This window comes from Garra rufa, chromosome 15, assembly GCF_049309525.1.
Source record: "Garra rufa chromosome 15, GarRuf1.0, whole genome shotgun sequence".
NCBI classification, from domain to species: domain Eukaryota; kingdom Metazoa; phylum Chordata; class Actinopteri; order Cypriniformes; family Cyprinidae; genus Garra; species Garra rufa.
This window is the reverse complement of record NC_133375.1, coordinates 44,314,492-44,342,390: the sequence shown is the minus strand read 5'-3', so window position 1 is coordinate 44,342,390 and position 27,899 is coordinate 44,314,492. Positions and strand designations below refer to the sequence as shown.

Here is a 27,899-nt window from a genome sequence, read left to right as displayed (position 1 = left end):
TTTAAGTTAGGGTTTTATAAGTTTTTATTTTTATTTCAGTTAAAGTAATGGACATTTTGTTTTGTGTGTGTGTTTGTTATTTTTATTAGCTCTAGTGTGTTTTTTATTTTATTTCAGTTTTAGTCTAATGTATTTTAGTATGTGAATTAAAACTAAATGAAAATGAGAAAGGTTGCCTTGGTATCAAACTAAAATAAAATAAATACGTTTTTTATTTTATTTTAAGTAAAGACTTTTTTTTAAGTTTGAATTAGTTTTTATATTTATATTTTCCATTTTAATTTTAGATAAAGTAATGTATGAAATTGTGTGTGTTTGCTATTTTTATTAGCTATTTAAAAAAAGTCTAAACTTTTTTTTATTGAGTTTTAGTCTCCAAAAGTTATTTTAGTATATGAAGTTAAACTAAATGAAAATGAGAAAGGCTGCCTTGGCATCAAACTAAAATTAAAAAATAAGTTTTTTTTTTTTTTTAAATTTAATTACACTTCATTTAATTTTATTTCAAGTAAAGACTTTTTTAAGTTTGAATAAGTTTTTATAATTTCCATTTTAATTTTAGATAAAGTAATGGAAATGGTGTGTGTGTTTGCTATTATTATTAGCCATTTTAAAAAAGTTATTTTAGTATATGAAGTTGAACTAAATGAAAATGTCAAGCTAAAATACTTTTTAAAAAATTTGATATTACACTTAATTTTAAGCAAAACATTTTTTTACATTTTGAATTAGTGTTTAATTTTATATTTTCCATTTTTATTAGCATGTCTAAAATGTAAATGTATTTTAGTATATATAGTTGAAATATTTTATTTAATTACACTTAATTACAAGTAAAGACATGTTTTTAAATTTTGAATTAGTTTTTATTTTAATATTTTCATTTTAATTTTAGGTAGTAATGATGTGTTTTTTAATATGTCTAAACTTAAAAAAAATCATTTTTTTTATTTAAGTTATTTTAGCATATGAGAAATTTTGTCTTGGCATCAAACTAAAATACAGTACGTTTTTTATTTTTATTTTATTTCATTACATTTCACTTTATTTCAAGTCAAGACATTTAAAAAAAAAAATTTATTAGTTTTTATTTTTATATTTTCTATTTTAATTTAAGTAATGGACATTTAGTTTTGTGTGTGTGTTTGTTTGTTTTATTAGCTCTAGTGTGTTTTTTTTTCTTTTATTTTGGTTTTAGTTTAGGGTATTTTAGTATTTGAAGTTAAACGAAATAAAAATGAGAAAGGCTGCCTTGGCATCAAACTAACATAAAATGTTTTTTATTTTATTTTATTTCAAGTAAAGACTTTTTTTTAAAGTTTGAATTAGTGTTTATATTTATATTTTCCATTTTAATTTTAGATAAAGTAATGGAAATTGTGTGTGTGTTTGCTATTTTTATTACCTATTTAAAAAAAGTGTAAACTTTTTTTATTGAGTTTTAGTCTCAATTGAAGTTAAGTTATTTTAGTATATGAAGTTAAACTAAATGACAATGTTGCTATTTTTTATTTGATATTACACATAATTTTACTTTATTTCAAGTAAAAACTTTTATTTTTTTACATTTTGAATTAGTGTTTATTTTTATATTTTCCATTTTTATTAGCATGTCTAAAATGTAAATGTATTTTAGTATATATAGTTGAAATATTTTATTTAATTACACTTAATTACAAGTAAAGACATGTTTTCAAATTTTGAATTAGTTTTTATTTTAATATTTTCGCTTTAATTTTAGGTAGTAATGATGTGTTTTTTAATATGTCTAAACTTAAAAAAAAAATTATTTAAGTTATTTTAGCATATGAGAAATGTTGTCTTGGCATCAAACTAAAATACAGTACGTTTTTTATTTTTATTTTATTTCATTACATTTCACTTTATTTCAAGTCAAGACATTTTAAAAAAAATTTATTAGTTTTTATTTTCATATTTTCTATTTTAATTTAAGTAATGACATTTTGTTTTGTGTGTGTGTGTTTGTTATTTTTACTAGCTCTAGTGTGTTTTTTTCTTTTATTTTGGTTTAAGGTATTTTAGTATTTGAAGTTAAACGAAATGAAAATGAGAAAGGCTGCCTTGGCATCAAACTAAAATAAAATATGTTTTTTAATTTTTTTTTTTTTTTTTAAGTAAAGACTTTTTTTTAAGTTTGAATTAGTGTTTATATTTATATTTTCCATTTTAATTTTAGATAAAGTAATGGAAATTGTGTGTGTGTGTGTGTTTGCTATTTTTATTACCTATTTACAAAAAGTTTAAACTTTTTTTTAATTGAGTTTTAGTCTCAATTGAAGTTAAGTTATTTTAGTATATGAAGTTAAACTAAATGACAATGTTGCTTTCGCATCAAGCTATTTTTTTTTATTTGATATTACACATAATTTTACTTTATTTCAAGTAAAACTTATTTTTTTACATTTTGAATTAGTGTTTATTTTTATATTTTCCATTTTTATTAGCATGTCTAAAATGTAAATGTATTTTAGTATATATAGTTGAAATATTTTATTTAATTACACTTAATTACAAGTAAAGACATGTTTTTAAATTTTGAATTAGTTTTTATTTTAATATTTTCATTTTAATTTTAGGTAGTAATGATGTGTTTTTTAATATGTCCAAACATAAAAAAAAAAAAAAAAATCAATTATTTTTATTTAAGTTATTTTAGCACATGAGAAATTTTGTCTTGGCATCAAACTAAAATACAGTACGTTTTTTATTTTTATTTTATTTCATTACATTACATAAAGACATTTTTACATTTTTTTTTATTAGTTTTTATTTTCTATTTTAATTTAAGTAATGGACATTTTGTTTTGTGTGTGTGTTTGTTATTTTTATTAGCTCTAGTGTGTTTTTTTTTCTTTTATTTCAGTTTTAGTTTAAGGTATTTTAGTATTTGAGTTAAACGAAATAAAAATGAGAAAGGCTGCCTTGGCATCAAACTAACATAAAATGTTTTTTATTTGATTTCATTTCAAGTAAAGACTTTTTTTTAAAGTCTGAATTAGTGTTTATATATATATATATTTTCCATTTAAATTTTAGATAAAGTAATGGAAATTGTGTGTGTTTGCTATTTTTATTACCTATTTAAAAAAAGTTTAAACTTTTTTTATTGAGTTTTAGTCTCAATTGAAGTTAAGTTATTTTAGTTTATGAAGTTAAACTAAATGAAAAAGTTGCTATTTTATTATTTGATATTACACATAATTTTACTTTTTTTGCATTTTGAATTAGTGTTTATTGATATATTTTCCATTTTTATTAGCATGTCTAAAATGTAATGTGTTTAATGACTGGCACACCTACCGGCGACGTCGCTGGTTTTAACCTGGATGGTGTATGTGGTTTTCTCCACCATCTCCTCGTCGTCTACGACCGCAGGAAGCTCACAGACCTTGGTCCTCTTGGGTCCTTTGGTCTTGGAGAGCCACTCCTCGTAGGTGAAAACGTACACCTCCTCCGTGCTCAGGTTTCTCATGATGATCTGGGTCATGTGACAGGAACAAGCAGCGTGTTTATAGTCGTGTCTTTAATGAGTTGAATTCAGTGTGTTGTGATTAACCTGAGAACCTCCCAGATTTGAGTCCGAACAGGACGTGAGCTGCTCGGGTTTCATTAGACGTTCGTATCACAGACTGACCTTGTCGAGGAACCAATCGGGACGACTTCCTGAACCGTCGATGCGAACGCGGAGCTTTTTTAGGGGTGCGATGTCATCGATCTCCAGGTTAAATGTGTCCTCCTGTCCTCTTTCAAACCTAACACAAACCAGGGTTATTAGCGTTAAATAAAACTAAAACCATAACTATAAAACTAGTTGACAAAGCAACATTTCTCAATTTCATTTAGTTTAACTTCTAATGTCTTGATGTCAAATAACTAAAACTTGAATAAAAATAAAAATCTATGTAGTTATATTTAAAAGATTTTAAAAGTGCAAACTACTAAAAATAATGATAATAACTAAAATATTTAATTTTATTTCTCATTTTCATTTTCAAGTATAAAAAAGTAACTAATTTTCATTTAAAAAAAAACCAAATAAAAATAAATAAAAACTATATAGATATTTTAAAAACTTAATAAACGTGACAAAATTACTATAATTTTAACTTTAAATTTCATTTTTGGAAAATATGTATAAAACTAATTCGAAATACAAAAAATGAAAGCTATTTCAAAATATATAAAAAAACAAACTATGAAAGCGTCTTAAATAAAATAAACATGTAAACTATTTTTGTTACTTGAAATAAAATAAATGTTAACTGAAATAAAATAAGATTAATTTTTTTTATTTCAGCTAGTTGTCAAGGCAACATTTCTCATTTTCATTAAAAAATAAAAAAAATTACACCAAAATTGCTATTTGAAATAAAACAAATGTTAACTGAAATAAAAAAGAAAAAAAATCATCAAATAAAAATTAATAAAAACTATATAGATATTAAAAAAACCCTAATAAACATGACAAAACCCAACATAATGAATATAATTGTAACTTTAAAATTACAATGAAAATGGAAAATATGAATAAAACTTATTCAAAATATGAAATAACTGAAATAAAATTAATTTGGAAATACAAAAAATTAAAGCTATTTCAATATATAAAAAAACAAAGTATAAAAAAGTCTTAAATTAAATAAACTTGTAAACTACTTTTGTTACTTGAAATAAATGTTAACTGAAATAAAATAAAATAAGATTAATTTTTAATTTCAGCTACTTGTCTTGTCAAAGAAACATTTCTCTTTTAATAATAAAACAAAAATATATATAGATATATATATAAAAAACGAATAAACATGACAAAAACCCAACAAATAAATGACTATAAATGTAACTTGAAAATGAAAATGAAAAATATAAATAAAAAATAATTCAAAATATTTAAAAATCAAACAATAAAAAATTGTGTAGCTTAAAATAAAAAAAAATTTTAGCCAGTTGTCAAGGCAACATTTCTCAATTTTCATAAAAAAATAAAAATGAAAAACAAAATTGTTACTTGAAATAAAATAAATGTTAACTGAAATAAAACAAATTTATTCATGTTTTATTTCAGCTAGTTGTCAAGGCAACATTTCACATTTACATAAAAAAAAAAGAAAAATCAGTGAATAAAAACTATATAGATATTTTTTTTTAAACCTAATAAACATGACAAAAAACCAACAAAATTACTATAATTGTAACTTTAAAATTACAATGAAAATATAAATAAAACTAATTCAAAAAATGAAATAACTGAAATAAAATAAAATAAATTAATTTATAAATACAAAAAAATGAAAGCTATTTCAATATATATAAAAAAATTATAAAAAAGTCTTAAATGAAATAAACATTTTTGTTTCTTGAAAAAATTAACAAATTTAAAAAATGAATAAACTATATAGATATATATAAAAAACTAATAAACCTCAACAAAATTACAATAATTGTACATTTAAAATGAAAATGGAAAATATAAAAAAAAACGAATTCAAAATATATTAAAAAAATTGTCACTTAAAATAAAATAAATTTTAACTGAAAAAAAAACTTAACTTTTTTTATTTTAGCCTAATAAACATTTCACATTTGATGAACTAAATATAACTAAAACAAAAAAAAATTAAATAAAAAAAAACATAAATTTAAAAATGACAAAAAAAAAAAAATACAAAAACTTTTTCTAAAATTAAAATTAAACAGATATAAAATATAAAATATCCAAATAAAATCCAATTCAAAATATAAACAAAAACCATAATAGTATATTATAAATGATAATAAAATATCCCTGTGTTTCTCCTATATATCACCAATATGGATTCTGGTAAATGAGTACCTGTCCTCATGTTTAGCGAGCAGCATCTCCTCCATGCTCCCGTTGGCCCCAAACACGGTTATGAAGATATTGGTGTCTGTTCCTGCGTTCTGAGTGTCACCTGTGACCACCGTCACCTCATAAACCACCTGAACAACAGCCAGAAAATGAGACCTACAATCCACACACAAACCAGGAGTCATGCACTTAAACGAGAGTCTGGACCTTCCGAATGATGCCGATGGTGGTGGCGTCCAGTATGTTGAAGACTCTGGCCGTCAGACCGTCTCCTCTGTCTTTGGCCAGCCAGCACTTGCAAAGGAAGTTGTACTGAATGCCTTTAGTGGGAACAGCCACCGACAGCGCATCCACCAACCAGCAGCTCTCGGGAGTCGCTCCGTTATGACCCAACTGAGGACAAAACATCGCGACTGGAGAGTGAATTCAATGACAATCAACTGCTGGCACTGATGATCATTTGCACAATGATGTCTGAGGTGTTTCTGCATCAGGTTTAACATGCAAAATTTATTTTTATATTTTTATATTTTTTGCTTTGGCAACTATTTAGTTTTATTTCCGGTGATGTTTATAAGTAACAAATGCTTTTAGTTTTGTTTTAGTTTTTATATATTTTTATAAATCTGGAAATTTTAGATTTATTTAGATTTGAATTTTAGATGTTTCATTTTTTTTGTCTTTGTTCTTGTCACATTTTGACTTTGTTTGAGTAGTATTTTGACTTTATTCTCGTAGTATTTCGACTTTACTCTCATAGAATTTCGACTTTATTCTCGTAGTATTTCGACTTTATTCTCGTAGTGTTTCGACTTTATTCTCGTAGTGTTTCGACTTTACTCTTGTAGTATTTTGACTGTATTCTCGTAGTATTTTGACTGTATTCTCGTAGTATTTCGACTTTATTCTCGTAGCGTTTCGACTTTATTCTCGTAGTATTTCGACTTTATTCTCGTAGTATTCCGACTTTATTCTCGTAGTATTTCGACTTTATTCTCGTAGTATTTCGACTTTATTCTCGTAGTATTTCGACTTTACTCTTGTAGTATTTTGACTGTATTCTCGTAGTATTTCGACTTTATTCTCGTAGTATTTCGACTTTATTCTCGTAGTATTTCGACTTTATTCTCGTAGTATTTCGACTTTACTCTCGTAGTATTCCGACTTTAATCTCGTAGTATTCCGACTTTATTCTCGTAGTATTTCGACTTTATTCTCGTAGTATTTCGACTTTATTCTCGTAGTATTTCGACTTTATTCTCGTAGTATTTCGACTTTATTCTCGTAGTATTCCGACGTTATTCTCGTAGTGTTTCGACTTTATTCTCGTAGTGTTTCGACTTTACTCTTGTAGTATTTCGACTTTATTCTCGTAGTATTTCGACTTTATTCTCGTAGTATTTCGACTTTATTCTCGTAGTATTCCGACTTTATTCTCGTAGTATTTCGACTTTATTCTCGTAGTATTTCGACTTTATTCTCGTAGTATTTCGACTTTATTCTCGTAGTATTTCGACTTTACTCTTGTAGTATTTCGACTTTACTCTTGTAGTATTTTGACTGTATTCTCGTAGTATTTCGACTTTATTCTCGTAGCGTTTCGACTTTATTCTCGCAGTATTTCGACTTTATTCTCGTAGTATTTCGTCTTTAATCTCCTAGTATTTCGACTTTACTCTTGTAGTACTTTGACTGTATTCTCGTAGTATTTCGACTTTCTTCTCGTAGTATTTCGGCTTTGTTCTCGTAGTATTTTGACTGTAATCTCTTAGTATTTCGACTTTGTTCTCGTAGTGTTTCGACTTTACTCTCGTAGTATTTCGGCTTTATTCTCGTAGTATTTCGGCTTTGTTCTCGTAGTATTTTGACTGTAATCTCTTAATATTTCGACTTTATTCTCGTAGTGTTTCGACTTTACTCTCGTAGTATTTCGGCTTTATTCTCGTAGTATTTCGGCTTTATTCTCATAGCGTTTCGACTTTATTCTCGTAGCGTTTCGACTTTATTCTCTTAGTATTTCGACTTTATTCTTGTAGTATTTCGGCTTTATTCTCGTAGTATTTCAACTTTATTCTCGTAGTATTTCGACTTTATTCTCGTAGTATTTTGGCTTTATTCTCGTAGTATTTCGACTTTATTCTCGTAGTATTTCGACTTTATTCTCGTAGTATTTTGGCTTTATTCTCGTAGTATTTCGACTTTATTCTCGTAGTATTTCGACTTTATTCTCGTAGTATTTCGACTTTATTCTCGTAGTATTTCGACTTTATTCTCGTAGTGTTTCGACTTTATTCTCGTAGTATTTCGGCTTTATTCTCGTAGTATTTTGGCTTTATTCTCGTAGTATTTCGACTTTATTCTCGTAGTATTTCGACTTTATTCTCGTAGTATTCCGACTTTATTCTCGTAGTATTCCGACTTTATTCTCGTAGTATTTCGACTTTATTCTCGTAGTATTTCGACTTTATTCTCGTAGCGTTTCGACTTTATTCTCGCAGTATTTCGACTTTATTCTCGTAGCATTTCGACTTTATTCTCGTAGTATTTCGACTTTATTCTTGTAGTATTTCGACTTTACTCTTGTAGTATTTTGACTGTATTCTCGTAGTATTTCGACTGTATTCTCGTAGTATTTCGACTTTATTCTCGTAGTATTTCGACTTTATTCTCGTAGTATTTCGACTTTATTCTCGTAGTATTCCGACTTTATTCTCGTAGTATTTCGACTTTATTCTCGTAGTATTTCGACTTTACTCTTGTAGTATTTCGACTTTATTCTCGTAGTATTTCGACTTTATTCTCGTAGTATTTCGACTTTATTCTCGTAGTATTTCGACTTTACTCTTGTAGTATTTCGACTTTACTCTTGTAGTATTTTGACTGTATTCTCGTAATATTTCGACTTTATTCTCGTAGTATTTCGACTTTATTCTCGTTGTATTTCGACTTTATTCTCGTAGTATTTCGACTTTACTCTTGTAGTATTTCGACTTTACTCTTGTAGTATTTCGACTTTATTCTCGTAGTATTTCGACTTTATTCTCGTAGTATTTCGACTTTATTCTCGTAGTATTTCGACTTTATTCTCGTAGTATTTCGACTTTACTCTTGTAGTATTTCGACTTTACTCTTGTAGTATTTTGACTGTATTCTCGTAGTATTTCGACTGTATTCTCGTAGTATTTCGACTTTATTCTCGTAGTATTTCGACTTTATTCTCGTAGTATTTCGACTTTATTCTCGTAGTATTTCGACTTTATTCTCGCAGTATTTCGACTTTATTCTCGTAGTATTTCGACTTTATTCTCGTAGTATTCCGACTTTATTCTCGTAGTATTTCGACTTTATTCTCGTAGTATTTCGACTTTATTCTCTTAGTATTTCGACTTTATTCTCGTAGTATTTCGACTTTACTCTTGTAGTATTTCGACTTTACTCTTGTAGTATTTTGACTGTATTCTCGTAGTATTTCGACTTTATTCTCGTAGCGTTTCGACTTTATTCTCGCAGTATTTCGACTTTATTCTCGTAGTATTTCGTCTTTAATCTCCTAGTATTTCGACTTTACTCTTGTAGTACTTTGACTGTATTCTCGTAGTATTTCGACTTTATTCTCGTAGTATTTCGGCTTTGTTCTCGTAGTATTTTGACTGTAATCTCTTAGTATTTCGACTTTGTTCTCGTAGTGTTTCGACTTTACTCTCGTAGTATTTCGGCTTTATTCTCGTAGTATTTCGGCTTTGTTCTCGTAGTATTTTGACTGTAATCTCTTAATATTTCGACTTTATTCTCGTAGTGTTTCGACTTTACTCTCGTAGTATTTCGGCTTTATTCTCATAGCGTTTCGACTTTATTCTCGTAGCGTTTCGACTTTATTCTCTTAGTATTTCGACTTTATTCTTGTAGTATTTCGGCTTTATTCTCGTAGTATTTCAACTTTATTCTCATAGTATTTCGACTTTATTCTCGTAGTATTTTGGCTTTATTCTCGTAGTATTTCGACTTTATTCTCGTAGTATTTCGACTTTATTCTTGTAGTATTTCGACTTAATTCTCGTAGCATTTTGACTTTATTCTCGTAGTATTTCGACTTTATTCTCGTAGTATTTCGAATTTATTCTCGTAGTGTTTCGACTTTATTCTCGTAGTGTTTCGACTTTATTCTCGTAGTGTTTCGACTTTATTCTCGTAGTGTTTCGGCTTTATTCTCATAGCGTTTCGACTTTATTCTCGTAGCGTTTCGACTTTATTCTCTTAGTATTTCGACTTTATTCTTGTAGTATTTCGGCTTTATTCTCGTAGTATTTCGACTTTATTCTTGTAGTATTTCGACTTAATTCTCGTAGCATTTTGACTTTATTCTCGTAGTATTTCGACTTTATTCTCGTAGTATTTCGAATTTATTCTCGTAGTGTTTCGACTTTATTCTCGTAGTGTTTCGACTTTATTCTCGTAGTGTTTCGACTTTATTCTCGTAGTGTTTCGGCTTTATTCTCATAGCGTTTCGACTTTATTCTCGTAGCGTTTCGACTTTATTCTCTTAGTATTTCGACTTTATTCTTGTAGTATTTCGGCTTTATTCTCGTAGTATTTCGACTTTATTCTCGTAGTATTTCGACTTTATTCTCGTAGTATTTGGGCTTTATTCTCGTAGTATTTCGACTTTATTCTCGTAGTATTTCGACTTTATTCTCGTAGTATTTTGGCTTTATTCTCGTAGTATTTCGACTTTACTCTCGTAGTATTTCGACTTTATTCTCGTAGCATTTCGACTTTTATTCTTGTAGTATTTCGACTTAATTCTCGTAGCATTTTGACTTTATTCTTGTAGCATTTCGACTTTATTCTTGTAGTATTTCAACTTCGTTCTCGTAGTATTTTGACTGTAATCTCGTAGTGTTTCGACTTTACTCTCTTAGTATTTCGGCTTTGTTCTCGTAGTATTTTGACTGTAATCTCGTAGTATTTCGACTGTATTCTCGTAGTGTTTCGACTTTACTCTCTTAGTATTTCGGCTTTGTTCTCGTAGTATTTTGACTGTAATCTCGTAGTATTTCGACTTTGTTCTCGTAGTGTTTCGACTTTACTCTCTTAGTATTTCGGCTTTGTTCTCGTAGTACTTTGACTGTAATCTCGTAGTGTTTCGACTTTACTCTCGTAGTATTTTGAGTTTCACCTCAACTCTCTTGATCTCGCCCACATCTAATCCGTAGCACATAAAGTGCTCCATTCCTCCTGCAGCAAAGCATGTCTTCCCATCAGTGAGATCCAGCCAGAGTCGCTCCGTTTCTAAATCGTTGGGCCCCATGATGATAACGTAAACCCGACTGGTGGTGCTGCCGTCACGATCGTCTCCGGTGGACACGGTAAAGTGGTACGGGATCACTGCCAAAATTAAGACATTAGAAAAGCCATATTTATAATAAAGCATGTAATAAAGTAAGTAAAGCATCATCTTACTTGGACCCTCCTCCATAATAACAGCCTTTTTCTTCTTCTTCTTCTTGTTCATGTTGCTGTCCAAACCTGCTTTAGAGTTCTGCATGGTCTTCTTTGCATTCTGAGGGTTCCTCTCACCCTCGTATCCCTAAGAAAAAAAACACAACAGTGAATTATGTGCGTTAACTTTAAGTTTCTTTCAAAAATTTTTACCCAATAACTGCCAAATGCACATCAATTTTGGCTGAGAAATTACGCCAAAAGTCAAAGTCATTATTACACTACCAGTCAAAAGTTTTAAAAGATATTTTAACTATTTAAAATAACTTTTATATTTGAATATATTTTAAAATGTAATTTATTTCTGTGATCAAAGCTGATTTTCAGCATAATTACTCCAGTCTTCAGTGTCACATGATCCTTCAGAAATCAATCTAATATTCTGATTTGCTGCTCAAGAAACATTTATTATTATCAATATTTGAAATGGTTTAGTACATTTTTTCAGGATTCCTTGATGAATAAAAATAGTTATACTATTATACTAATAGTCAGTATAATTTTAAAGAAACTGTAGAAATTAATACTTTTATTTAGCAAGGATGCTTTAAATTGAGAAAAAGTGAAGATAAAGACATTAACAATGTTACAAAAAATCTATTTCAGATAAATGCAGTTCTTCTGAACTTTATATTCATCAAAGAAACCTGAAAAAAATTCTACTCAGCTGTTTTTTAACATAATATTTTAATAAGAATACATTTTTTTAAGCAGCAAATCAGAATATTAGAATGATATCTGAAGGATCATGTGACACTGAAGACTGTAGTAATGATGCTGAAAATTCTGAAGTCACAGGAATGATTTACAGTAGATTTTAAAATATATTCAATTAGAAAACCAATTTTTTTTTTTTTTTTTTTTTTTTTTTGCTGTACTTTGGATCAAATAAATGCAGGTTTGGTGAGCAGAAGAGACTTATAAAAAACATTAAACATCTTACTGTCCAAAAAGTTTTTGTCTGGTAATGTATGTTAAATCAGAAAAGCATTAAATAGATATTACAAAAAAGTATCTTTAGAATGAAATATTTTGATTCAACAGAGAAATTCAATTCAATTCATTCAATCAAGTGGCTGATTCTTTTTTTTTTTTTTTTTTTTTTTGTAAACACAGTGTATATGTGACCCTGGACCACAAAACCAGTCTTAAGTCGCTGGGGTTTGTTTGTAGCAATAGCCAAAAATACATTGCATGGGTCAAAATTTTTGATTTTTCTTTTATGCCAAAAATCATTAAGAAATTAAGTAAAGTTCATGTTCCATGAAGATTTTTTGTAAAATTCCTACTGTAAACATATCAAAATGTAATTTTTGATTCGTAATATGCATTGTTAAGAACCTAATTTGGACAACTTTAAAGGTGATTTTCTCAGTCTTTTTGATTTTCTTTGCATCCTCAGATTTCTGATTTCAAATAGATGTATCTCAGTCAAATATTGTCCGATCCTAACAAACCATACATCAATAGAAAGCTTATTTATTGAGCTTTCATATGATGTATAATCTCAGTTTTGTTAAATTTAACCTTATGACTGGTTTTGTGGTCCAGGGTCACATATACTTCTGCAGCGATGTGGGATGATTTTGAAGTTGGAGGAGAAAAGGAGATGGGAGTGAAGTAATCCTTTAATTGAGATTTGACAAATCACCTTGACAAAGAAGGTCCTCTCGATGCGCTTGTCCTCTTTCTTAATGGAGAGCCAGCGTTCACACAGGAACATGTAGACCTCTTCTGTCTCCACGTCCACCACCTCCACCTGATCCAGATACCAGTCGGCTCCAGCCAGAGAATTATCATGCCGGATTCTGATCTTATAGACCTGACCCAGATCCACAGCTTCAATGCTGAACTTGTCAACCTGCACACAAACAGCTGCTGTGAATCCTGAAGTAGGGCTGCTCGATTATGGCAAAAATTACGATTATTTTGGTCAATATTGTAATCACGATTATTTAACACGATTATGAGTGTGTCGGAACCTTATATGATTGATTAATTTAAAGATAGCAATACAATTAAAAAAAAAAGATACAAATGAAACACTTTTTTTGTGGGAAATTGAATGTAAACAATTGAATGTAAAATAAAAGGCAAAGTCTTCAATGTAAGAATTAAACATGCTTTGTTTCTTATAAAAAACTACAAAAGTCCCATCGTCAAGAGCAGTGAGTGATTTTGTCTTTGTCTTTTGATGAACATTAAGCACAGAGACGGCAGAAGGAATATTACTTGTGGCCGCTTTAAGAGCTGCACGGATCCAATATACTGTTACACACGGATTTTCATTCTCAACTTTTTACGTCAATGTGAGACATAACTTAGGAAGGTTTACACGAATAATCACCAAACGCCGCATTTTGACATATATTTGCATGTATTTGAGTGTTCAGGTACGCATCTTAAGCTAAACGTTCTCTTTCTTCTCTGAAGGCATACACAGAACAGCACAAATTCTCTTTCGTGCTTTTAAAAACACAACATCACATATACATTAATAAATCAAGCATGTCCCATTTTATGCAAGTCACCTTACATGATTTTACTGATTTGCATGTGAAGTTGGGCTTTTGTAGAGGAGCGAAAGAGCAATAATCATTTTATCTCGATTATTGTATTTTCATAATCGTTTGAAGCCAAAATCTGAATTTCGATTAATTGCACAGCCCTATCCTGAAGGGTCAAAATGTTTTTGTCAAAGTTTTTTTTTAATACTAAAAATCATTAGGATATTAAGTAAATTTCCAACCGTAAATATATCAAAACTTCATTTTTGTTTAGTTATATGCATTGCTAAAAACTTCATTTGGACAACTTTAAAATTGATTTTATCAATGTTTTGATTTTTTGGCTCCCTCAGATTCCAGTTGTTCAAATCCAAATATGGTCCTATCCTAACAAACCATACATCAATAGAAAGCTTACTGATTCAGCTTATTTTAGATGATGCAAAAATCTCAATTTAAAAAAAAATTGGGTCACAAATTAAGTCTGATGGTTAGTGAAGCGTGTTACAGGTCTGATGGACTTCACGGATGATAATATCTTTTCAGCTTTATCAATAAAGTTGTTTTGAAGCAATCTTTAAACCACTACACACAAAAAAAAAACTGACCTTCCTTCTGCTAATACACTACAGGTCTTGATGCCCAATTCTGATTTGTTGCCTATAACCGATTTCTTTGGCTGTCTGTTTACACGTTCTTTCAATTGTGACCCATATTCGATTCATGCGTTTACACTTGCCATACCATCTTAAACATCGCGCATGCGTTGTTGTCGTTTACCTCCTTTTCACGTGCTGCTTCCTCCTGAGAATAATATGTGAACAGTGCTGACCAAACGAGTCACAATTAACACATTTAAAAAAAATATGATGCATGATTTGTTGGACTCCGTTTGAAGATAGAGTCAGCGAAGTTGATTATGAGAAAGATTAAAGTTTTCCTCCATTTCTTGTTTTATTAATAATTACTATATTAATAATCACAATACGGCTATTTTTTATTTTATCTTTGCTATTATAAATGAGAACAGATGCGAAAAAACAGTATAGCCTAGAAAGAAAGAAATAATGCATTACCTTTATCATTTTACATTTAAACAAAAGCATTCATGTGCGAAAAACATTATTTATTAGAAATAAATTGATTATTAGAACTACAAAAGCAGTTAAAGAAGTGCATCGAGTGATTCCCTCTTTTCTTTCATGGTTAGATTAACATGAGACAGATATACTGTAATGCACAAATCAAATATAATGTTACACATCAGATGTTATTCCCCAAGCGTTCACTTAACCCTCTGGGCCTCCTCATTAAGGGGTCACACTTGGCTCCCTCGCGGTCAAAAGTGACCGAAGCCTTAAAAAGTAACTTTTTTTTTTTTTCTTCAGGAAAATCAATTAAATACATTTTTGTTCAATAATATTTTGTAATTATTATTTAGAATTTTGAGCATTTTTTATGAATTTATGCAATATTTATACAGTTTTAATGAGCAATTTTTTTCCCACTAGAATTATATTTTATATTATATTTTTTAATTTAATTATGTTTTTATTATTTTTCAATAAATACAACATTTCACATTAAAATGGAGTAAAAGCATTTAAAATCCATTTTTTTAAGTGAAAATTGCACCATCTAGTGGCATAAAAAAATAAAAACTTGTGTAATGCCATGTAAACTCCTATATCTCCCTATATACATATATACAGGGGCTTTGGGATTCCTATTTTTTTTTTTTTTTTTTTTTTTTTTTTATACTGTTTCTTCATTTTAATAGGCTTTGCATTTAGAAATATATTCAGACATTCTAAAAGATTACTTTTGGCAAGGTTTAGATATTTTTTGATTGGATAAATATCAGGTTTTGCGTTTTTCTGCTTATTTCTGTGTGTCTGTGTGTGTGTCTGTGTGTGTGTGTGTGTGTGTGTGTGTCAGTTCTGTACTTTTGTTATTTTAGAGTGTCAGTCCTTGCTTGCTGAACACTTCTTTTCAGCACAGTGGCTGATTTGTAGCTTGTATTACCAAAAGATTCTCTGAATTATCAAATTTTTTCGTATTTCCCATTCATTTCCTATGTCGGTCATTTTTGACCGCGAAGGAGCCAAGTGTGACTAATTTTTTTTTGACCCTTTAACATATCCGAATCATGTCACTGATTTTTTTTTTTGTACTCACATAGCTGATGCAACAAAAGTCACCAAGTGTCATCTCATTCTGATGAAGCTACGATTTTTAAAAATTCAAAACATAAAATTTTTCGGTCAAAAATGACCGAGGAGGCCCAGAGGGTTAAGACAGAATAGATTATGTTTGCCTGAATACGGAAATACTGTAATTCTGTGTATATGTGTATTTATTGGGTTTGCGTGCTGTCGGAAGCGCGTTATGCGCACACTTTGGATGACAGTCAGCACAGGAAGCGAGCAGAAAAAAAGCTAATCCTCTCAGTAAATGTACAAATAAATAAACTTTTAGATGTCTAATCACTATTTGGAGCATTTGGGAACACTAGACGAGGGCTTAATAAACTCACTTTTGTGAAAACCTCAACCGACATTTTTCACTTTTTCACCATTTTGCCTGTAACTAAAAATATCCTGTGCGCATGTACACTCCTTTTGCCAGCAAGGGTAACATAAGACATCATTAAACTGCGGAGAAGTACCAAATTGTAGCAGTTTTAATGACGTATACAGAACGCAATGCTTTAGAAAATCCGATCTGCCTGTTTACATGACAGTGGCATTGGCACATATGCCATTTATGTCTGATTTATTTCCACATATGAATGAGGCCTGAAACCAATTTCGAAATATCCAAATGCATGCGTTTTTTTACCTGTTTACACTGTCATAGAACAGATCCCATCTGTGTCACATATGAGCAAAAAATTGGAATTGGGTTGCATTTACCTGACAGTGTAAACAGGACCTTAAGAGTATGTGATTGTGAAACCGGTTTCAGGACTTACGGCTCCTCTCTCAAACTTGTTGCTGCTGCTCTCAGATTTGCTGAGCTTGCGTTCTCCGGTGTCTCCCAGATCTCCGTAGATGCTCAGAAACACATTGGCATCGGTACCGGCTCCGTACATGTCGCCCGTCCTCACCGACACCTTATACGTGTGAGCTGGAGAAACATCAGCATGTGCACGTCTGTTAATGATCGGCAGAGATCAACAGGTGTGATGCACCACTTCAGCCTTTCAACAGTATTCTGTCATAATGAAAAACAAACCATGACATGAATTCTGACATATATTTTCAATTGAAAAGTGTTGATATTGTTAACTAAAACTAAAATTTCTTCATATTTATTTCTATACAGCATAACAAGTAATGTGAGTTGTGAGTTGCGTAATCAGATTATGTTTTTCAAGTAACTAGTAAAGTAACGGATTACAAGAAAATAGATTGAAAATGTACTTTTTCAAATAAGTAATGCAAGTTACTTTGTTTTCCCATTTTTGCACTGCTCCAGACCCGTGTTTAGAGAAATTGGGAGTGAGGTGCAAACCAGTGTTGTTTTTGACAACCATCTTAGATTTAGTCTTAGTCTTAGTCTTTTTGACTAAAATGCTTAATAGTTTTAGTCAAATTTTAGTCACTTCTATATCTGATAGTTTTAGTCCAATTTTAGTCGACGAAAAGTCAAAAAGGTTTTAGTCTAGTTTTAGTCGACGAAAAGTCAAAAATGTTTTAGTCTAGTTTTAGTCAAAAAAGGGGAAAAAGTAGTCTTTTAACAAATTAATGTAGGTCAGTAAGTATTTTGCTGTTGGGTAGTGTCACTTGTAAGTTCTGAAAATAGCAGATCTATAGTTCAACACAATGTGAGCTTCCGGATCGACTATTTTCACCAATAATTACAATAATGAAGGAATGTTTTAAAACATAAAAGACAAACAAGGATGGAATGCTAAAACGGCTTGCCATAGCGGCAGATACGTTTTCGGTTTTAATTGGCATGCAAAATAAGCAGAAATGTCATGCATTTTAAACGTCTGACGGACCACCCACTAACATTTTCGTCTATTCTCGTCTCGTCAACGAAAACTCACACACGTCTCGTCATGTTTTAGTCATCAACGAGCCATTTTTATCTCGTCATCGTCTCGTTATCGTCATGAAAAAAAGTGGCGTCAACGAAATGATTTCGTCATCGTTGACGAAAACAACACTGGTGCAGACCAGTTGCACTTCCTTCAGTCTGAGACTTATTAATTTACCTTTTGGAGTGAACAGATCTTTACCTTTACAATTAATCCAGATATTTTTTTTCTTCATCAATTTGCACTGGCTACCAATAACTGCTCGCATCAAATTCAAGGCATTAATGTTAGCACACAAAACCACCACTGGCTCTGCACCCCTTTACAGTACTTAAATTCATTATTTCAGACTTATGTGCCCTCTAGAAGTTTGCATTTTGCAAGTGAACAGCGCATTATTGTGTCATCCCAAAGAGGCACAAAATCACTTTCACATTAAATGTACCATTCTGATGAAATTACCTGCCCAACTCAATCTGAACAGCTGAGTCCTTAGACATGTTCAAGAATCGGCTAAAAACACATCTCTTCCATCTTTATTTGTCCCTCTAACTCTAGCACCCTCTATTCTAATTCTATTCTTTAAAGAAAACTTTCCCTTTTTGACTTATTCTCTATTAATTTACTTACGGCTTGATTTCTTAAAGGGGTCGTCGGATGCAAAACTCACTTTTACATGTTGTTTGAACATTAATGTGTGTTGGCAGATTCTGGTGTACACAACCACCCTACAATGATAAAAATCCACCCAGTGATTTTTTTTTAATCTTTAAAAGTAATATCCCCTTTTTAAAATTAGGTCATTCTCAGCTTCTTGTGGGTGTGATGACACACAGACAGAGGCCCCTCCCACGATAGTTGATTGACATGAGCGCCTTACCTTTGCCCCGCCCTCACCGAGCTGAAACAGTCCGACTCCGATCGCCATTGTGTGACTCAGGTGCAGAGGAAGACAAGAATGTCTCCGATTGAGTGATTGAGGTGTTCTTTTGTTGGATGTAATAATGAACATAGCGGTCCTTATTTACTCCTGACACCTGAGCCACGAGAAGATCCAAAGGATAAACGTTACTTTTGTTTTTGAAAGGAAAGCGCCGATCCCGATCTACATATGCATCTATGTTTGTGCGAATCATTCGTGATGCAGCTTCACCCACAGCAGAAGTGAGTAGAAGGTTTTTTTTATACATCTTTGCAAATGGCCTCATTAATAATGTGCTAGTTAGCAAGTTTCGCAGCTAAATGCGGCTAAACATGGCTAAAGTAAACATTACGGCTCATAATCCTATGGCAGAGACTTTCAATCTCATTAGAACTTAAAGGAACATGCAAAAGAATAGCTCACTCTAAAAAGGGCTGATTTTGACATATTAAAAAGGGTGTTTTTTTTACACTTCCACTGAGAAATTTTAACCAAAGTATGTTATAGACTTCTATCTATCTATCTATTTTTAGGCCTCTAACACTAGCTTGCTTTTTCTTTTTTTATTCTATTTTATTTTTATTTATTATACGATTAAAAAACTAAATGCGGCTAAATGAGACTTGTCATGGCACTTGCATGTTATTGCTCTTTTGTTGATTTTGATTGTTTCCATTGTCTTCTTTTGTAAGTGGCTTTGGATTAAAGCATCTGCTAAATGTCTACATGTAAATGTAAATACATGGAGTGAAATCCTAATACTATACAGTATGACAGTCACATACTCTCCAGAGCATCTTCCACCTCGATCTCGTTGTGTTTGAGTGTCCCGTCTCTCAGCAGCTTCTCCGTGATGATCTCTGACGGCACCAGCTCCCTCACCGTCTCGCCGTCATCCTCGGATCTGGCCAGCCAGCGCTCACACGGGAAAATAGTCGTCTCCGAACCCTGGAGAATGTTCGGTTCACTACATCAGTCTTTTCTATTATCATCTAAATGATTTACTGCTGAAAGATATTACCTTCCCTTTCCTTAGTAGTCGTCTGATTTCCACTCTGTCCAGATGCCAGCCGGGGTTCGACCCTTGGTTATCGTGTCCGATGCGGATCTTCTCTATGACGTCCCCTATGTCCTCCAACTTGGCAGAGAGAAATAAAATCACAGCGTTGAGTGACAGAGTGGTGTATGATATGGCAAGCCGTTTTAGCCTAAAATATACTAAGCGTTACTCGGCGTAATTGCATTTTTACTAGCAAGCAACAATTCATTTAGAGAGCTCTATTATTCAATTTTTAAGAATTGATTTAGAGAGCTCTGTAGTTGAAACTGTTACTAGTGAAAATTGAATTATAGAGCTCTGTAGATGAAACTGTTACAAGTAAAAATTAAATTAGAAAGCTCTGTAGTTGAAATTGTTACTAGTAAAAATTTAATTATGGAGCGGTGTAATTGTTATTTTTACTAGTAAGAATTGAATTAGAAAGCTCTATAGTTGAAATTGTTACTAGTAAAAATTTAATTATGGAGCGGTGTAATTGTTATTTTTACTAGTAAGAATTGAATTAGAAAGCTCTATAGTTGAAATTGTTACTAGTAAAAATTGAAGTATAGAGCTCTTCAATTGAAACTGTTACTAGTAAGAATTGAATTATAGAGCTCTGTAATTGAAACTGTTACTAGTAAGAATTGAATTATAGAGCTCTGTAATTGGAATTGTTACTAGTAAGAATTGAATTAGAAAGCTCTATAGTTGAAATTGTTACTGGTAAAATTTGAATTATAGAGCGCTGTAACTGAAACTGTTGCTAGTAAGAATTGAATTATAGAGCTCTGTAATTGGAATTGTTACTAGTAAGAATTGAATTAGAGACCTCTGTAGTTGAAATTGTTACTAGTAAAATTGAATTAGAGAGCTCTGTAACTTGAATTGTTACTAGTAAAAATTGAAGTATAGAGCTCTTCAATTGAAACTGTTACTAGTAAGAATTGAATTATAGAGCTCTGTAATTGAAACTGTTACTAGTAAGAATTGAATTATAGAGCTCTGTAATTGGAATTGTTACTAGTAAGAATTGAATTAGAAAGCTCTATAGTTGAAATTGTTACTGGTAAAATTTGAATTATAGAGCGCTGTAACTGAAACTGTTACTAGTAAGAATTGAATTAGAGACCTCTGTAGTTGAAATTGTTACTAGTAAAATTGAATTAGAGAGCTCTGTAACTTCAATTGTTACTAGTAAAAATTGAATTATAGAGTGCTGTAAATGAAACTGTTAATAGTAAGAATTGAATTATAGAGCGGTGTAATTGTTATTTTTACTAGTAAGAACTGAATTAGAAAGCTCTATAGTTGAAATTGTTACTAGTAAAAATTGAATTATAGAGCTCTGTAATTGGAATTGTTACTAGTAAGAATTGAAATAGAGACCTCTGTAGTTGAAATTGTTACTAGTAAAAATTGAATTATAGAGCGCTGTAATTGAAACTGTTACAAGTAAGAATTGAATTATAGAGCGCTGTAATTGAAGCTGTTACTAGTAATAATTGAATTATAGAGCTCTGTAATTGGAATTGTTACTAGTTAAAAATTTAATTAGAGAGCTCTGTAATTGGAATTGTAAATAGTAATTGAATTAGAGAGCTCTGTAACTTGAATTGTTACTAGTAAAAATTGAATTATAGAGTGCTGTAAATGAAACTGTTAATAGTAAGAATTGAATTATAGAGCTCTATAGTTGAAATTGTTACTAGTAAAAATTGAATTATAGAGCTCTGTAATTGGAATTGTTACTAGTAAAAATTGAATTATAGAGTGCTGTAAATGAAACTGTTAATAGTAAGAATTGAATTATAGAGCTATGTAATTGGAATTGTTACTAGTAAGAATTGAATTATAGAGCGCTGTAACTGAAACTGTTACTAGTAAGAATTGAATTATAGAGCTCTGTAATTGGAATTGTTACTAGTAAGAATTGAATTAGAGACCTCTGTAGTTGAAATTGTTACTAGTAAAAATTGAATTATAGAGCGCTGTAATTGAAACTGTTACTAGTAAGAATTGAATTATAGAGCTTAGTTTAGTTTAGTTTACTTTATTTATATAGCACATTTCCAACAGCCGCAAGACTGACCAAAGTGCTTTACACTTGGAAACATCCACAAGAAAAAATTAAAAGAAAACAAGACGCATAATTAAGAAAAGGAGTAAACAAAATAAGACCTAATAGGCCATTGAAAACAAATGAGTTTTTAAAAGTGATTTAAAAATAGTCAGACTAGGAGCCGTTCTGATCTCAACTGGCAAGTCATTCCAAAGACGAGGCCCAATTACTGAAAAGGCCCGGTCACCTCTGCGCTTTAGTCTAGAGTGTGGAATTAAAAGGAGATTCTGGCCGCAGGATCTCAGACTTCTCAAAGGGATATACTGGTGGAGCAGTTCGGATAGGTAAGTGGGTGCTTGGTGATGCAACGATTTAAAAACAAATAATACAATTTTGAAATGTATTCTGAATTGGACAGGCAGCCAGTGAAGGTCCTTCAAAAGCGGAGTGACATGATCCCATTTTTTCTTTTTTAAAAGAAACTTAGCAGCTGCGTTCTGGACCAATTGAAGACGGGCAATTTGCGATTTAGAGATGCCACAATACAAAGAGTTACAATAGTCCAGACGCGACGTAATAAAAGCGTGAATGGCCATCTCCAGTGTCTTATCGGTGAGAAAATGTTTAATTTTTGAAAGTGTGCGAAGCTGATAAAAACTGGATCCAATCACGGTGGAAATTTGTTTATCAAATTTTAGCGAGTCATCCAGCAAGACACCCAAATTCCGTACCTGTGAGGACCTAAAAGCAGATAAAGGTCCTAGGTCAAAATCAGAGGCCTTCATATTATCTGATGGGCCGAAAACTATCACCTCAGTTTTTTCTTCATTTAGAGACAAGAAATTTTGAAATAACCAAGATTTAACTTCATCTAAGCAAGACAACAGAGCATTCATGGCCAGAGGATCGTTTTTCTTAAAAGGTAAATAGATTTGAGTGTCGTCAGCATAAAAGTGAAATGACATCCCGTGTTTCCTAAAAATGGAGCCTAAAGGTAGCATGTACAGTGAAAATAAAGTGGGAGCTAAGACAGAACCTTGAGGAAGACCACAGGGGAATGAGGACGTGGAAGAGAAGAATTCTCCTAGCCTCACCATATTTCCTATCCGACAGAAGTGACTGAAACCACTTTAAAACTGTGCCAGAGAGACCAACCAAAGATTCAAGCCTGTTAATTAATATGGAATGGTTGATAGTGTCAAAAGCAGCTGATAAAACAAGGACCACGGAGTCCCCTGTATCAGTGGCTAAAAATGTGTCATTTAACACTCTTAAAAGGGCTGATTCGGTACTGTGAGCAGCCTTAAAACCAGATTGAAAGAGCTCGAACTATATATGAATTATAGAGCGCTGTAACTGAAGCTGTTACTAGTAAGAATTTAATTATAGAGCTCTGTAATTGGAATTGTTACTAGTAAAAATTGAATTAGAGAGCTCTGTAATTGGAATTGTACATAGTAATTGAATTAGAGAGCTCTGTAACTTGAATTGTTACTAGTAAAAATTGAATTATAGAGTGCTGTAAATGAAACTGTTAATAGTAAGAATTGAATTATAGAGCTATGTAATTGGAATTGTTACTAGTAAGAATTGAATTATAGAGCGCTGTAATTGAAACTGTTACTAGTAAGAATTGAATTATAGAGCTCTGTAATTGGGAATTGTTACTAGTAAGAATTGAATTATAGAGCTCTGTAATTGGGAATTGTTACTAGTAAGAATTGAATTATAGAGCTCTGTAATTGGGAATTGTTACTAGTAAGAATTGAATTATAGAGCTCTGTAATTGGGAATTGTTACTAGTAAGAATTGAATCATAGAGCTCTGTAATTGGGAATTGTTACTAGTAAGAATTGAATTATAGAGCTCTGTAATTGGGAATTGTTACTAGTAAGAATTGAATCATAGAGCTCTGTAATTGGGAATTGTTACTAGTAAGAATTGAATCATAGAGCTCTGTAATTGGGAATTGTTAATAGTAAGAATTGAATTATAGAGCTCTGTAATTGGGAATTGTTACTAGTAAGAATTGAATTATAGAGCTCTGTAATTGGGAATTGTTACTAGTAAGAATTGAATCATAGAGCTCTGTAATTGGGAATTGTTACTAGTAAGAATTGAATTATGGAGCTCTGTAATTGGAATTATAAATAGTAATTGAATTAGAGAGCTCTGTAATTGGGAATTGTTAATAGTAAGAATTGAATTATAGAGCGCTGTAATTGAAACTGTTACTAGTAAGAATTGAATTATAGAGCTCTGTAATTGGGAATTGTTACTAGTAAGAATTGAATTATAGAGCTCTGTAATTGGGAATTGTTACTAGTAAGAATTGAATTATAGAGCTCTGTAATTGGGAATTGTTACTAGTAAGAATTGAATTATAGAGCTCTGTAATTGGGAATTGTTACTAGTAAGAATTGAATTATAGAGCTCTGTAATTGGAATTATAAATAGTAATTGAATTAGAGAGCTCTGTAACTTGAATTGTTACTAGTAAAAATTGAATTATAGAGTGCTGTAAATGAAACTGTTAATAGTAAGAATTGAATTAGAGCTATGTAATTGGAATTGTTACTTGTAAGAATTGAATTATAGAGCTCTGTAATTGGAATTGTAAATAGTAATTGAATTAGAGAGCTCTGTAACTTGAATTGTTACTAGTAAAAATTGAATTATAGAGTGCTGTAAATTAAACTGTTAATAGTAAGAATTGAATTATAGAGCTCTGTAATTGGAATTGTAAATAGTAATTGAATTAGAGAGCTCTGTAACTTGAATTGTTACTAGTAAAAATTGAATTATAGAGTGCTGTAAATTAAACTGTTAATAGTAAGAATTGAATTATAGAGCTCTGTAATTGGGAATTGTTACTAGTAAGAATTGAATTATAGAGCTCTGTAATTGGGAATTGTTACTAGTAAGAATTGAATTATAGAGCTCTGTAATTGGGAATTGTTACTAGTAAGAATTGAATTATAGAGCTCTGTAATTGGAATTATAAATAGTAATTGAATTAGAGAGCTCTGTAACTTGAATTGTTACTAGTAAAAATTGAATTATAGAGTGCTGTAAATGAAACTGTTAATAGTAAGAATTGAATTATAGAGCTATGTAATTGGGAATTGTTACTAGTAAGAATTGAATTATAGAGTGCTGTAAATTAAACTGTTAATAGTAAGAATTGAATTATAGAGCTCTGTAATTGGAATTGTAAATAGTAATTGAATTAGAGAGCTCTGTAACTTGAATTGTTACTAGTAAAAATTGAATTATAGAGTGCTGTAAATTAAACTGTTAATAGTAAGAATTGAATTATAGAGCTCTGTAATTGGAATTGTAAATAGTAATTGAATTAGAGAGCTCTGTAACTTGAATTGTTACTAGTAAAAATTGAATTATAGAGTGCTGTAAATTAAACTGTTAATAGTAAGAATTGAATTATAGAGCTCTGTAATTGGAATTGTAAATAGTAATTGAATTAGAGAGCTCTGTAACTTGAATTGTTACTAGTAAAAATTGAATTATAGAGTGCTGTAAATTAAACTGTTAATAGTAAGAATTGAATTATAGAGCTCTGTAATTGGGAATTGTTACTAGTAAGAATTGAATTATAGAGCTCTGTAATTGGGAATTGTTACTAGTAAGAATTGAATTATAGAGCTCTGTAATTGGGAATTGTTACTAGTAAGAATTGAATTATAGAGCTCTGTAATTGGAATTATAAATAGTAATTGAATTAGAGAGCTCTGTAACTTGAATTGTTACTAGTAAAAATTGAATTATAGAGTGCTGTAAATGAAACTGTTAATAGTAAGAATTGAATTATAGAGCTATGTAATTGGAATTGTTACTAGTAAGAATTGAATTATAGAGCGCTGTAATTGAAACTGTTACTAGTAAGAATTGAATTATAGAGCTCTGTAATTGGAATTGTAAATAGTAATTGAATTAGAGAGCTCTGTAACTTGAATTGTTACTAGTAAAAATTGAATTATAGAGTGCTGTAAATTAAACTGTTAATAGTAAGAATTGAATTAGAGAGCTCTGTAATTGGAATTGTGTCTAGTAATTGAATTAGAGAGCTTTGTAATTGGAATTGTTACTAGTAAGAAAATGCACTGAAAATCACTGACAACCTTTGCCAAATCGCGCTCATAATCGAATGCGATTTTGAGCGCAATTTGGCGTAGCTTGTCAGTGATTTACAGCTCTGTGTATTAATTGCCGCTCCAGCTGAACTAACGTGATGGAGATTTACTACTAATCAAAGTACCGCCTTCATTGACTAAGCACGCCTCACAATCTCATGTGATTAATCGTGCAGCCCTAATTAAAGCTTAGTTTATTTTAGGCTCAAAAGGCTTGCCATAGTATGATGATGGAGTGACGCTCACCTCTACTATAAACATGTCTTCTGCTGATCTCTCGAAGTACATGAGTCGCTCCCTCTTGTTCACACATAGGTACTTCTGCTGCGTACACAGACCCTTCTGACCATACAGAACGATGAAAACATCTGCATCTGTCCCCGCAGCGAACACATCACTCGTGAAGGTGGTGATCTCATAGGGAACGACTACAGGAAAAAGACGTATACATTATTCAAATCTATTTATAGGGATTGTTTACCCACAGATGAAACTGCACATAAACTTCACACTGCAAAAAATGCTTTTGTTACTTGTCTAGTTTCCAGTCAAAATATCTGAAAATTTTTAAATCAGGAAGGATTTTCTAGACAAGTAAAAATCATTGTCTTGTTTTCAGAAAAAACAAGTCAAAATTAAGTGCATTTTTGCTTGAAAAAAGCTAAATAATCTGCCAATGGGGTAAGAAAAATAATTTTGTATTAGCAGATTATTTAGCTTGTTCTAAGCAAAAACTCAATTAAGTTGTCTTGAGAAAGCCAACTTACTGAAATACTATTTAAACTTATTATTATTATTCTTTTTCTGATACTAAAATTTCTGACAGCTACTCCTTTGCTAACAACTTGCTAATCATGCTACAAACATGCTAGAAACTTGCTAATCATGCTAGAAACATGTTAGCAACTTACTTTTAAATTTTTTATATTTTTAAACTTCCTATTTTTATTTTTATTTTTTTACTTTTTAAACTTGTTAAACTTTTCAAACTTTCTCAAGCCAAGTTTATCTAGTTTTGACTTGTTTTTTCTGAAAACATCAAAAGGCTGCATTTTTTTGATCTAAATTGCAGCAAAAACAGTAACATTTTGAAATATTTTACCATTTAAAAAATAATATTTGTTTTCCATTTGAAAATATTTTAGAATGTAATTTATCCCTGTGATCAAAGCTGAATTTTTAGCATCAATACTCAGCTTTGATCACAGGAATAAATTACATTTTAAAATATATTCAAATAGAAAACAAATATTACATTTTACTGTTCTGTAGGAAAAAGCTAAAAAGTGTTCAATGGAAGCAAACAATAAATACTGTAAATGAATCTTGTTCTAAACCACTGCATGCTCATCAAATGTAAACCAAGCGGTTCACAGTTTCTTACATGGCGTGTAAAGTTCAGTCTGTAGATCCGCTGGATACAGATCTCTGACAACGGCTCCATCATCTTCTCCTGTGTCCAGCCAGCGGCCACATGGGAAACGAAGCCTCTGTCCTTGAGAAGGAGCATCAATCTCCACCCAGTCCAGAAACCAACCAGCTGACCCTCCTGAAAAACACACAGACCCCAATCATTTCCAGCAATGCTCCTGCTAAGAGAAAAAATAGTCCCTTAATCCTCAGCTGGGATAGTTTAGAGCTCTTTGATGCTGCATTTACAGTTTTTTACAGACGCTAGGACACATTTCTCAATACTTAGGCCACTTTTGCAAAACTCTTCATACAATTCTCCTAACTGACTTTCAGCTTGGCAAAGCAGTTCATTTCACATTCAAAATGCACTACAACTACCAAAACACTTTATTCAGGTCTCAAATAAACTT

General features: G+C 31.0%; 2 protein-coding genes across 2 annotated transcripts in view; one reads left to right on the top strand and one right to left on the bottom strand.

Moving 5' to 3' along the window:
• The window catches only part of LOC141286736 (leucine-rich repeat-containing protein 2-like), a 371,513-nt gene that overhangs the window by 245,534 nt on the left and 98,080 nt on the right, over window positions 1–27,899 (top strand). The gene's annotated exons all lie outside the window — the stretch shown is intronic.
• The window catches only part of LOC141287780 (lipoxygenase homology domain-containing protein 1-like), a 37,763-nt gene that overhangs the window by 8,701 nt on the left and 1,163 nt on the right, over window positions 1–27,899 (bottom strand). The window contains exons 2-13 of the mRNA XM_073819907.1: window positions 27,461–27,625; window positions 26,323–26,504; window positions 19,846–19,962; window positions 19,610–19,772; window positions 16,829–16,983; window positions 12,999–13,208; window positions 11,309–11,435; window positions 11,025–11,233; window positions 6,056–6,241; window positions 5,852–5,979; window positions 3,656–3,773; window positions 3,322–3,499 (exon numbers count right to left, since the gene is read on the bottom strand). Of these exons, the coding sequence (XP_073676008.1) occupies window positions 3,322–3,499; window positions 3,656–3,773; window positions 5,852–5,979; window positions 6,056–6,241; window positions 11,025–11,233; window positions 11,309–11,435; window positions 12,999–13,208; window positions 16,829–16,983; window positions 19,610–19,772; window positions 19,846–19,962; window positions 26,323–26,504; window positions 27,461–27,625 (1,938 nt within the window). The remainder of the gene's footprint in view (window positions 1–3,321; window positions 3,500–3,655; window positions 3,774–5,851; window positions 5,980–6,055; window positions 6,242–11,024; window positions 11,234–11,308; window positions 11,436–12,998; window positions 13,209–16,828; window positions 16,984–19,609; window positions 19,773–19,845; window positions 19,963–26,322; window positions 26,505–27,460; window positions 27,626–27,899) is intronic.